General features: G+C 42.0%; 1 protein-coding gene across 2 annotated transcripts in view; it reads right to left on the bottom strand.

Moving 5' to 3' along the window:
- KSR2 (kinase suppressor of ras 2) overlaps positions 1-13,632 on the bottom strand; it is an 887,084-nt gene that overhangs the window by 272,194 nt on the left and 601,258 nt on the right. For both annotated transcript variants that reach the window (XM_073560006.1, XM_073560082.1), the window contains exons 6-7: positions 10,316-10,385; positions 5,036-5,119 (exon numbers count right to left, since the gene is read on the bottom strand). In XM_073560006.1, the coding sequence (XP_073416107.1) occupies positions 5,036-5,119; positions 10,316-10,385 (154 nt within the window). The remainder of the gene's footprint in view (positions 1-5,035; positions 5,120-10,315; positions 10,386-13,632) is intronic.

The raw sequence follows: 13,632 nt of genomic DNA, 5'->3' as shown, positions 1-13,632 counted from the left end.
CCAGGGGTTCATCTGAGTCATAATCTGAGCTTTGCCCGCTCTCAACTACTGGTGAAGGAGAGCGAGACGCAGAACTCACGGATGCCGAGGCACCGGATGGGTCGCGTGGGTTCATTTCCCCTGCGTTTGCCTGGAGTAAGAACGGCCCCTGCAGGCCGGAGGCTCTTGTGAGGTGGAGGACCCCTCCAAGACAGGCGATCCGCTACCCCTGCCCCTATCTGGGGCGCGAAGGGACTTGATCACCTTTGTAAGCGATGCCATAGACTGCGACAGTGATAGGGCCCATTCCGAGGGACTTGGAACACTGGGCTCGGCTGCAGGGGAGGGCTCCTGGGCGCATTCGGAATCGCAGGCTTCGCACAATTGTTTGCTCTGCACCCGCGGAAAAGCGGCCCGACAGTAGGTGCATGCAGCGTATAGGAAAGTGTGCATCTTCACTTTTCCGGCCTTATTGTATCTGCTCGGCCTCAATACCCTCTGGGGGGAGGAGGGCACCCCTCGATTACACGTAGCATGGCTCAGGGGTTGGGGTGCAGCACTTACCCCAATCCTGTGTCCCCACGTGTCCTGGATGCGCCAAGTGCTGCTCCTCTGCGCGCCTCAGCTGCGGGCGGGCCGTCGGAAGCAGCGTCCTGCCAGTACTTCCGGTTGCAGCCTAGCCCTGCTCTGAAGCCAGGGGCTCAATTTATCCGACGTCCGCCCAGGCCATGGAGGCGGGCCGCTGGAAGTGACGCGGAGAGGGGAGGCAGGACTTCTGCCCGCGGCCTATCACCGGCCGAAGCCGTGGGCTGGATTTTTAGTGCCTGCCCACGACGGGGGACGGGCGGGCCGCCGACCACCCTGAGGAAGCGTGGCCAACTCAGGGCACGCTGCCATGCGCGCCAGGGGGGAGGAAATGGGACTACCTTCGCCAACTGCGAGGCTGAGGGCTCCAGCCCTGAGGACGCTGCTGCAGGAGCCCTCCCTGGCTATCCCCTCCATGACGATGCTGTCGAAGACCCTTCCAGAACAGGTAGAGGGGAGGGGGGCCACAACCAGGATGGTGCAGGCACCCTGGCTTCATTGTTCCTTACCCGGGATGAGGAGAGGGACCGTCCGCCGCCTTGCAGCACCGCCGTCTAACATTGGTGGAGCAGTGGGGGCCGCACAGACTATGCTTGTGCCTCTGTATAGCCCATGGTTTCAATACCTAGGGGTGGTCAGGGCTAAGTCTGGCATCATGTCTCACGTTGCGGGAGAGGATACGTTGAGGCGACACTCGCACGTGCTCGCCCGTTGATGGTTTGGGGAAATCGGACCCTTTCGATAGGGTCCATTGCCCCTGTTTTATCTTCATGGCAGGAAAAAAAAAAAAAAGTCTGGGAAAAAAAGACCAGACATGTCCCACGTTGTGGGAGAGGATACGTGGAGGCGACACTCACAAGTGCTCGCCTGTTGTTGGTTTGGCGAGATCGGACCCTTTCAATAGGGTCCGTCGCCCCTGTCTCATCTTCATAGATAAAGAGAAAAGAAAAAAAAAAAAGAAGTCTGAAGAAAAAACAGACGTGTGCCTCCAACGGACACTAAGCATGAACTGGTTTCCGCCTGCAATCGGGGTGAGGGTGTATACGGGGGAGGAGGAAATAACCTCTTCTTTTCACTTAATCTCAGCCTCCAGGCGGCAGTAGCATACACCCACAGTACCTGTGTCCCCCAATGAGGCCAAGGAGAAACACTGAAAGAAGTGATATGCTGCAGTTTTCAAAAACACATAAGTTTTCCAATTCAACAAGGAAAAAAAACAATGTGTGTGCATGAGATTTCAGAAATATCATAGCTTTTGCTGGTATTGTAAAACGCAGTTTTAATTTGAAGAGAAAAAGCCAACATGTGAACATAGCCTTAGTTTGGATCACTGGTAATGGTATGAACACTTAATGGTGATAAACAGCAAAAAAGTGGGTTAAATACCCACAAATTCTCACGATACAAAGTACCGAATCAGCAATCGAGAAATAACATAAAACATAACTTTTAATAATAAGTGTAAAAAGCTACCAAAGATAGTAGTCCAAGTAAATCACTAAATCAAAAACCACAAAAAATAAAGGAGGTAACTGTATAAGTCTCTATAATAGATTACTACCAATATATACATGTGGCTATTCCAAGTCCAAAATTTTTTGAGATTGGACCAGAAAAATACTTGGACTAAACCAGTGCAAAAAAAGGCCAAGTAAAAAATGAACAGTTTCCTTATCAGAGGAACTAAAGAGGCCTCTACCCTGTAAAGGTTATCAAGGAATATGCCTATTCATGTATATAATAAGGACATAATAATAAACCCATCAACAAAGAAATGTGAAAAGGACATATTAGCACAAACTGGGCATCATGACAGAGTATACAGGCTGCCTCCTAAGATGAAAATGGAGCAGCCCAGTTTGTGCTAATATGTCCCCTGAAGAGTCATTTAGTGACGAAACGCGTCGGGATGCACAGGGATTTTTGTAGGGCTATGGTTTATAGGGATTAGATGTGGACTGCCCTTGTTAGGGCGGGAGTCATGGGTGTCAGTTATAGTTCAAACAGGGCTTGTATAGGGTGAACCCCCTTTTTTCCTGACCTGATATGACTCTGATGGGACATCTGATCCTGGACATCCTCCATCTTCATGTGGTGAGACCTTTCCTTTTCACATTTCTTTGTTGATGGGTTTATTATTATGTCCTTATTATATACATGAATAGGCATATTTCTTGATAACCTTTACAGGGTAGAGGCCTCTTTAGTTCCTCTGATAAGGAAACTGTTCATTTTTTACTTGGCCTTTTTTGCACTGGTTTAGTCCAAGTATTTTTCTGGTCCAATCTCAAAAAATTTTGGACTTGGAATAGCCACATGTATATATTGGTAGTAATCTGTTATAGAGACTTATACAGTTACCTCCTTTATTTTTTGTGGTTTTTGATTTAGTGATTTACTTGCACTACTATCTTTGGTAGCTTTTTACACTTATTATTAAAAGTTATGTTTTATGTTATTTCTCGATTGCTGATTCGGTATTATGAACACTTAATGGTCAACTGATTAGAATAACAACTTGTAAGATGATAACACGAAAAAAAAAAATGTTGCATAAAGTAGACATTACATGCCACATTGCTAAGTTTGGATGAGTTTTCCTGCCCTCCCCCTAGTAACTATGACTGTGCTGAGGTTTGGGCAGTATATGTGATCAAATACCTTTCGTTTTCATTTTTATGTTGGAAATTGAGCTCCCTTTATTATATTCAGAGCCGCTGAGAACTTTGTGAAGGTTATTTCCAAATACAAAACAGAGTCAAGCATGTGACTGATGTCTCTGCGGTTCATAGTAAAAAAAGACCTGTTATTTAGTGGTGTGCTGCTGACTGTTCTTGGCCATTAGATTTATTTGGTAAATCTAAAGTGTGAAGGTGAAAATAAAAGGCACAAGACATAAGAGGCCACACGTGGTGGGATGGCTGTGCGGTGCTGCTGAAAATAGCAGGGTGTGCTGATAAACCTGTGAGCATTCACAAAATTCATCCCTATATGATAATGATCCAAATGTATTAAAAATAATAAATATATATATATACACACATATATATATATATACATACACACATACATATTTCACAGTAATGATGCATATAGAAAAATTAAGGAAAAAGTAAACACATAATTTAAAGATCTGTATTACAGGGAATCTGTCACCAGGTTTTTGTACCCAATCTGAAAGCAGCAAGATGAAGGAGCAACTACCCTGATTCTAGCAATGTTTCACTAATTACTTTCAGAGCTGCTTGCTGCAGGTTTTTTTTTTTTTTAAAAAAACATTTTCATCAGCTTCACAGCTCTGATTGGCAGCTTTCTGAATCAGGACCGTGGGTGTGGTTATTCAGAGCGCATGAATATGGAGGACTACACAGCTGCAGGTCTACTAGACCTGGAGTGATAACCTCCTGCTGATAAAACATTGATTTTTATCAAAACTACAGCAAGCAGTTTAGTAGGTGACACACTGTTGGTCTCTTGCCTGTACATTATGCTGCTGTTAGATTAGGTGGCAAAAAAAGTTGACTATTAGACCATCTAAACACAGGCAACCAAAACACTCGATTGTTTAGTGCAATTATTTTTAAGCTTTCTTAAAAATGATCATGCTCGGCGGCACTTTGTCCTGTGTAAACAGATGTGTGCTGCCGATAACCTGATATTTCTATGTGCACACAACGATCATATTAATGATTATTCTCTGTGCACAGAATTCTGATTGGCTGTTGCCTAAACTCATCATATTTGAGCCAAGCTAAGCATGTATATATGTGCATGTATATGGCTCTTAAAGAAACATTTCCATTAAGTTTTATATTCATTGGTGTGTATAAGTGCATGTAATGTAGTGTGAGTGTATTAGTATACTCACCTGCTGCTGCGCTCTCGCGTGTCCAATGCCGGTCTTGTCCTCTTCTGAGTGACATCACCGCTCTCTGGGTTACGCTGTGTTCCGCGCAGCATGGAAGCCTAGGGAGCGTAGGCTTACACTATAAAAGAGACTTCGGGCTCACGCATGGATTATTGATTGAGCCGGCTAGTCGCAAATGTGGTGATGTCAATCAGAAGCAGAAAAGAACAGCGCTGGACACCGGATAGAGCAGGTGAGTATATTCATACACTCACACTGCACTCCAAGCACATACAGATTTAATGTGGTAATGCTTCTTTAATAACTACCTGTCTGCTGACAAACTGAAGTGGTACAATTCCTAGGGAGACCATTGGTAGGATGATGAATTAAACATTAGATGTGGAATGACAACATTTGAGATAACGCGTACCATTTGTATTGAAAATGCTCATTCCATTTCGAGTTCTAAAACTAGGACAGCGGAGGAAATTATTTATATTATTAGACTGTAGATTAATAATCTGCACTGAAAAGAAGCACATATTATCCATCCCCAAACTTTAAATACATTGTATCTGAGTCACTGGACAATTCTGCCTTGGTATAAAGTGAATCACATACTTGCAGTTTTTACATTTGAGTCCAAATAGCATTCCTTTCCCGCAGACAGTACAGGTCTGAGACATCCAGTACTTGGTTGAGAACCTGAAAAACAAGGAAAGTGCATTATGTTCTCCAGAGACAAAGCTGTGCTACATATATTAGTCATTCCCTAATAGAGATGCCCTTTGCTCTCCCACAATCAAGATGCTCTGGCCCTCATAACCCACAGGTATAGTTCTTCAAATCTTCTCATTTCCGCTACGTATAAAGATTAATTTACTTTCTGCTTTTCACGATTTTGGAGAAGGATTATATTGTGACTACTGTATATACTCGCTTATAAGCCGAAATTTTCAGCCCATCTTTTTGGGCTGAAAGTCCTCCCTCTTGGATCATACTGACACCCCCCCGGCGCGTCTCTGAAGCCCCCCTGCTTGTCCCATAGTCTCAGGGGCCTGCCTTCAGCGGTCACCTGGTGCCGCTCATTAAAGACATGAATATGCGCATATTCATGTCTTTAATGAGTGGTATCATGTGACCGCTGAAGGCAGGCTCTGGAGACCGTGAGAGAACGGGGCTGCAGAGACGCGTCAGGGGGGTGAGTATATGCGATATTTACCTGTCCCTGTTCCCAAACTGCTCACCGCTGCCTGCCGCTGTCTGCCACATCCTCTGTCAGTGATGCTCAGGTCAGAGGGCGCAGTGAGGTTGTTAGTGCGTGCCGCAACCCCTGCTGCCTGAACGACACTGACAGACGACGTGGCAGACAGCGGCGAGCAGCGTGGGAATGGGGACAGGTGAATATCGCCAGTGCCGGGGTCCTGAGCCAGCAGCGACATCGGCACCTGGCCCCCAGCGACGGAGAGGTGAGTATGTCATTTTTTTTATTTGCAGCAGCAGCGGCATATTGGGATTATTCTATGGAGCATCTTATGGGGGCAGCATATGGGGCATACTATATGGAGCATCTTATGGGGGCATAATGTATGGAGCATCTTATGGGGGCTATTCTATGGTGCATCTTATAGGGGCATATTCTATGGGGCATCTTATGGGGGCAGCATATGGGGGCATATTTTATGGAGCATCTGATGGAGCAGCATATGGGGCATATTATTCTATGGAGAATCTTATGAGGCCATTATTAACCTTTATGGAGCATTATATGGGGTGTATTTTGTATGGAGCATCATGAACTGTATGGAGCATTATATGGGGCTCCTGATTCAATATGGATATTCAAAAACATTTAACCTACTGATGTCTCAATTAATTTTACTTTTACTGATATCTATTTTTTTTTTTAAATTTACCAGTAGCTGCTGCATTTTCCACCCTAGGTCATACGCAAGTCAATAAGTTTTCCCAGTTTTTTGTAGCAAAATTAGGGGGGGGTCGGCTTATATACGGGTCGGCTTATACACGAGTATATATGGTAAGTCAGTAAAAGTCCACTTCGGTCTGGCATTTAACATTTTTCCTTTCACCTATAATTGCATTTTGGAGATTTAGTAGAAGTTTCTGTGGAGAAATAATAGTGTTAAATAAATCTTTAAATGGGATCTGTTACAAAGGACAAACTAAACACATTCTTAGATCCCTTAGTCCCGATGAAGCTAGTATAAAATGCTTCTAGAAAAATTTCCTGATTAATATTAAAGGCAAATGTTTTACAAGTCCACCTCATCTTCGTTACAATATCAGGAATGGAAAGTTTCACATAGGATTATACAGAAATTCTGATATGGAATTTCAAAGTAAGTAAACCAGCCACATTGGGTCTAGGTCATTGCTTTAACAATTATGCAGTTTGTCATATTAATTCTGGTAACAAGGAATCTGGTAACGGTATCTGAGAGCACCATAATGTAGGAGGAGTGACCCTTATTACACGGATGTGTCACTTACTCTATTTTGATGTTTAACTACAATCAGTGTTTTAACAGCAGGAGATTATCACTACTGGCCGCGTGCATCTTAGTCCAACCACACCCCCAGCACTGTATACAGAAAGCTGCCAATCAGTGTTGTGGGCGGGGTTATACAGAGCACAACATTCCAAGCTCTGCTAGATCTGCAGCAGAGAAAACTGTGATTCTATCATAACTTCTGCACCCGGTAAACTAAGTGACACATTGCTAGAATCAGGGTCTCTGTCCCTACCTCCTGCTGCTGTCATATTGCAATATATAAGATTAAAACTATAGGAAAATAAAAAAGGAATCTCCTTTCCATTCTCTTGTCTATAGGTTGCATCTAGTATTGAAGCACAGCTCCATTCACTTGGGGCTGAGCTGCAACACCAAACACAACCTATGAACAAGATTTAATAACATCTTTAATTCACCATTCATTAGCGGTATGTATCAATAAGCGTTGCCTATTCTGAATTAATGTGCTGCATAATGTGGAGAATGGTTAGATTTTTTTTTTATTGCACTCTGTCTTTATGTCAGTATGTTGTGTCAATGCTGATGTATCCAAGGAAGAAAGATGAATTATTTGAAATATATTTACATTTCTGACTTTATCTCCACTTTCATCAAGAGTTTGCATGTGCAGTCTAGCACTTTGTAGGCATCTCTTGTACTTCCCCAAGAGACATACTTGATTGTCCTTTTCATTTTAACATGAAGCTGCTGTGGTCCTGCTTTTATTTTCTACCAACAATGACTTTTAAATTTTGCAACATGAAGGATTTACCCGAATGTGCAGAATGGACATCATTATGTCTGCCTGATATCAAACTTCATACACCAAGCATTAACCTAGTCCAATATTCACGCTGGAAAATGTCTTATCGATGCCAGGATGGGGAGGAAGGATTGGGCGCTATCTCCAATGCTCATACAAAATACTTCCAGTTTAACAGTGTTGCGTTTATTGCACTACTGCCAGGCCTCAAGTTAATTTGATTTCTTTTTATCATCCTGGCTGAGTTTTATCTCATCTTAATAGTTCAGTTGCTGAAATGGGATTCAAATTCAGGCAGGATCCTCCTTCTTGAGAGACGAGTGAGGGAGCGAGAGAAAGGAGAAGATGAGATTGCTCCCAAGCAGGATGCGAACGGCTCAGTCTTTACTCTTCTTACACAGGATAATCAATCACCTTGTATTAAGCACAAGGAAAATATTACTATCCCAGAATACTATGATTAACTCTTACAGACAAATACTGAGCGGCAGGGCCGGTGGAGAGCTTTGTACTTTATCCGTATGAGACATGTTGTTTCTAATACATTTATTCCCATGTTTCCATAAAACTGTTTATAATATTATTATTATGTTACAATGTGATATTTTATCTAACAATGTATTTGTTTTTCTTTAATTCTTCACTTAGTTTTTATCACGCTACACAACCACTTCTTGTCCTGCTTTACCATCTAGTATGTTTTTCACGAGAAAGTGCCATAAAAGCGCCCCATACAATTCACATAGTGCTCAGCAATGGCAAAATGATATTGCTTTGCAGATGTTTACACATTTCTTATAACTGTTTCAGGAAATAAAGTGAAATGCTCATTCTTCTACCGAAAGCCGCCCGCTCTCTATGCTTAGTATAGCGTGAAAGCTGCCGGCGTTGCAAGAACGACGGCAGAGCCAGGAAAAAGCGGAGGCTGCGCTGGCGCCTGAATAACACTGTGCGCACAACCTTATTTTGCCACATGTGTAAGAATCATTTTACACAGTTCAATACATGACAAGGGTGAATCCAACAGTTTACTAGAAAAAAAAAACCTGTTTAAAATATAACTTTTATTAAGTGTAATAATAAAACAAAAAAAAGGTCTTGATACCACCTAAATAGAAATGCCTCAATGCCATGGGCTACAAAAAGTACTAGGGGAAAAACAACTATTTGGATCCTCTAGTCTATTTAAATTGCCAGTATACTGTCAATCTGGCTCATGTTCACCTCTGCTTAAAAAATGAAAATCGCAGAGATAAGCCCATCCAAATACCTCAACAAAAAAACAAACAGGTTTGGATGGGCTTATCTCTGCATTTGACTTGATTTTTCTATGTGCTGTCATTCTCATACAAATTGAGCTGTTATCTTACATAGTTTACAGCTGGATTTCATGGTGTCACTACTGCATGCCCAGACCCAAGCCAAGAGTGCAAAGTAGTTATATTCCAAGAGAGGGGTTAACTCCTAACATACCAGTCAGCTCTCTGCAGCCCATTGATTTCTATACAGCATTTAGCTACTCACCTTCCTCCACATCTTTCTCAGCTCCTGACAAGCTGCTGTTATAAATCTCAAAAAATCACTAGCCCCCACCATAAGCTGCTCTCAGAGCAGTACTCCTTATCATGGCTCTCACTATCCTGAGCCATGTGCTTGTTCAAATGTCCAGTTACCTCTGTGTAAATAAAGCGATAACGGTGTACTTTATAGTTCTACTAAGGCTGGAGTCACACCAGCTTATAGCATCTGATGTGAGAGCATGAGATGCAGTATGCTAATGAACCTTGGCTCCTGCTCTGCTGCGAATATGAGCCTAGTGTCAAGCTACTGTGCTCTGATCCTCTTGCATGAAAGGATCGTAGCACAGCTGTGGAGGAGATGGAGAAAGTAATTTCTCCATCTCCTCTGCTGCTGGCGTCGGTTGTATATTGTACTGCCCTCTGGTGATATCAGAGTGCAGTGCGATGTTTCACTCGCACCCATAAACATCTGTGGGTGCGAGTGAGCCAAGTCTCGCTGACAATTGCAACATGCTACGATTGTTCTCTCATGCCGAATCAGCATGAGAAAATAATCCCAGATCTGAGATGCGCCATAGTATAACACTGAGCCAGGTGCTATTTATTGCATAGCACTAGGCCATGTTATACGGTCAGGCAAGAGTGCCCTCACTGCCCTGTCCCCACGAAGAAAGGAGACTACTGTTCTGAGCTGCTCAAGAGACGACTTGAGAATACCAATTTAACACGTTTTTCTTTCAACCTCAGGATACATACAATTTTATTACAATAATAAGATGGATGCTTTGTTAGACAACAACTGGGAAAAGGATTTATGTAAAACAATGAGATTATTTGGAGTAAATCAAAATGTGTCTTAATTGTCCTGTGTTTTAGATTCAAATCGTGAGGAGAACAAATATTTCTTTCCCGTATACATTTACGTTTAGTTTCTATTTGTTTAGTGAATATGTGCACCAAATTGGTAATATGTAAAGGCCAAGATATATAACCAACTGGTTATAAAGTGACTAGAGCATGATTAAAATATAATTTTGGAATCAGTGTGCCAACCTCCATTGTTTTGCATTGGTTATGATTATACCTGTGTTTGATGGAGTTTCCCAGATCTCTGCGTGGAATCTGTGGGGACCAGCGAGGCACTGACAGTGTGTCTAAAAGTAAAAAAAAAAACACGTAACATTAAGAGCATTAACAACCAGCAACCTAGTTCAAGCTTACAAATTACAAAAATGTAATAATTTGTTACCAAGGACTGCATGTTATCAATGAACACAATGTATGCACAAGCAGCTCTGACATCCAGGAAGACAAGGCAGAAGTATCAGCTTAATACAAGTATTGATAACCACAACAGAAACTGTAAGAGTATCGCAGTGTCAATGTACTATATGGAATTTTAAAATTAACCAATCTACATATTATACTAAACCAACATAGAAGAGGATTCTTTTCTGTTAGGACAGTGAGAATCTGGAATTCCCTGCCTGAGGAGGTGGTGATGGCGAACTCAGTCGAAGGGTTCAAGAGAGGCCAGGATGTCTTCCTGGAGCGTAACAATATTGTATCTTACAGTTATTAGGATCTTTAGAAGGATGTAGATCTGGGGATACATTCTGACGGAATATAAGCTAAAATGGATGGACAAATATCTTTTTTTTGGCCTTGCTAACTATGTTGCTGAAAATCTTGACAAAAGAGAGATCTAAAAGAGAACTAGGGCAGCTGGGGAAATTCGGATTTCTCTCAGCTTACCTGACAATCAATCACAGACTATGAAATATTGAACAAAAGTCGGTATTTTTTTTTTCATTTGTCCTGTAACTACAGGCTGCCAGAAACTGCAAATTTCAGTCTATTGACGGAATCTCAAAGCAATCAGCTCTGATATTCCTTCCCCAGTCAGAAAGCTTGCTACGTTGCTTTACTGTGAAATCACTCACACTACAAGATCCCATTAGGACAAATATATTTAAGATTTGCTAATGCTGGAGTTTATTCAAATAACCCCAAACAGCAGGCTTTATTTCTCAAAAGTATATGAAAAGTGGCAAATAAAATATAAGCAAAACAAGTACCGTCTTACAAGAAATTGTCTCTTTGACCATGTAGACAAGCACCAGGTGAACTAGCTCGATTTTTTTTCCTCAACATCTTAGAAATCAGGATCGTTTATCATATTTAATCAACAATTACAAAAAGCACTGAAGCTATAAAGCAGGATACAGTTATCTGGAACAAAGCAGCGGTATGGCCCATATACATGACATTGCTCCTTAGGTGTCAGTTCTCTCTCCTGATTCCCTCCTAATAAATGACCAAACTCAGCTAAGTGGTCATGCGCTCTAAGAAAGCCCAGTATACGTCAGAGCGTCGGCCAGTCCAGCTAAAGTTGGCACGTTAGGATGAATTTAACGTACTGTGTATATGGGGACATGTAGAACAGAAGTCACATGATTAAGGTTGGGCAGAACGATTTACGGGACTCCGGTGCATCAACTATGTCAGTAGTCTCTGGCTGCTGGAAGGGAGACTTGCCAATCTTACATTCTGGGATCTCCTGAGCAACTTTTAATTAGCCAGTCTGGCATGGCATGATCATTAAGACACAGAAAAAATACACAGTATGACAAACGTGCATGAATACTCTGTTGTAAAATATATGTAACACTAAGCAGCAAGTGCTAGTAAAAGATGATAACAAACACAGGGTATTTAGTTGATACATTTTTTGCAAAAAATGTATACTAAGCCACTCCACCACGTCATGGTAACCCTTCACGGAGCAGTCCTATCTAATGTATTTAAAACCTGATCATGTGAACAAAACCTACATGAGCAGGATTCAGAAAGGCGCTGCATGGTATGGGCACACTGGGCAAAATGGCTCCTTATGTGCATGTCCCACAAGAGAGAGGTGGGGATCTCCCAAAGCTTGCATAAGAAAATTTAAATACATTAGATAGGACTGCTCCATGAAGGGTTACCGTGACGTGGTGGAGTGGCTCAGTATACATTTTTTGCAAAAAATGTATCAACTAAATACCCTGTGTTTGTTATCATGTTTTACTAGCACTTGCTGCTTACTGTTACATATATTTTACAACAGAGTATTCATGCACATTTGTCATACTGTGTGTTTTTTCTGTGTCTTAGACTTTGGGTGGTGTGAACAGTTTCTTACTGACCTGTTCATTTTTTGTGCATGTCTCATGTGTTCTTAATGGCATGATCATTGCATCGAGACACACAGATGACATTGTGGCAGCCCTGCTAACCAATAGTTATATCGGCTATCCCAGAAGGTAAGAGATTCTCGGTCCTCCAATACAGTTGCCAAAGGCTACTTAACTGGCCTTTGCAGGTGATTTTTATTAATTATTCTAGTTTACTGAGATAATGACTTTTGGGTTTTCATTGGCTGTAAGCCATAATCATCAACATTAACAGAAATAAACACTTGAAATAGATCACTGTTTGTAATGACTATATAATATGAGTTTCACTTTTTGTATTGAAGAACTAAATTAACTTTTTGATGATATTCTAATTTAGCGAGAAGCACCTATATCTAATTCCAAATGACCCTGAAAATCAAAGTAAAACATTGAAATCCCAGAAGAACCAATTCACATGAACTTCATTATGACAACTCGTAATATGACTCATTAGTTTGAATGCCTGTATGCACTCTTGATAATGTTTGGCAAGCTCCTGATGTTGTCCTGGAAGATCTCTTCTCAGAGCTGGACCAGCGTATCAGGGACCTCTGGGACAGTTTCTGTTACTACTTGGCAACATTGGATGCACCAATAATGTCCCAAAGGTTTTCAATTGGATTCAGGTCTAGGAAACTTGAAGGTCAATCAATGCTTTCATCATCAAAGAACTATCTATACACTCTGACTACAAAAGGCTAGATATTTTTCTATAGAAACCTACCCCCACTGCACTAGATTGATACTGGCTCTGACAAATTCATTTTGAAACCTGTTGGGTAGAAGTCCCATTTCAGGATGACCGGTCTCCTGCCACAATCATGTAGTCAATTTCTGACAGTTTAGACTGAAATTTGTACACCAATATCCCGCTGGAGGCCATTTTATAGGTCCCTGGCAGTGCTTCTCCCATTTCTCCTCTCTCAAAGGAGCAAATACTGGTCCTACCTCTTAGTTGCTGCACTTCTATGTCCCTGCCTGGCTCTCCTTGGGTAACTGCCTATGTCCTGCTATCTGCTTCATGCTCTTGAGATAGTGATGATAAGCAGTAATCATGTGTTGTCCTGCTGTCAGTGAGATCCTTAAGCGGGAGTCACACATAGCAATCTCGCTAGGGATATCGCTGCTGAGTCACAAGTTTTGTGACACAACAGCGATCTCACCAGCGAGATCGCTGTGTGTG

Source organism: Dendrobates tinctorius, unplaced genomic scaffold, assembly GCF_039654945.1.
Source record: "Dendrobates tinctorius isolate UK_male_01 unplaced genomic scaffold, ASM3965494v1 ptg000003l, whole genome shotgun sequence".
Taxonomy (NCBI): Eukaryota; Metazoa; Chordata; class Amphibia; order Anura; family Dendrobatidae; genus Dendrobates; species Dendrobates tinctorius.
This window is presented reverse-complemented; position numbering and strand designations above follow the sequence as displayed.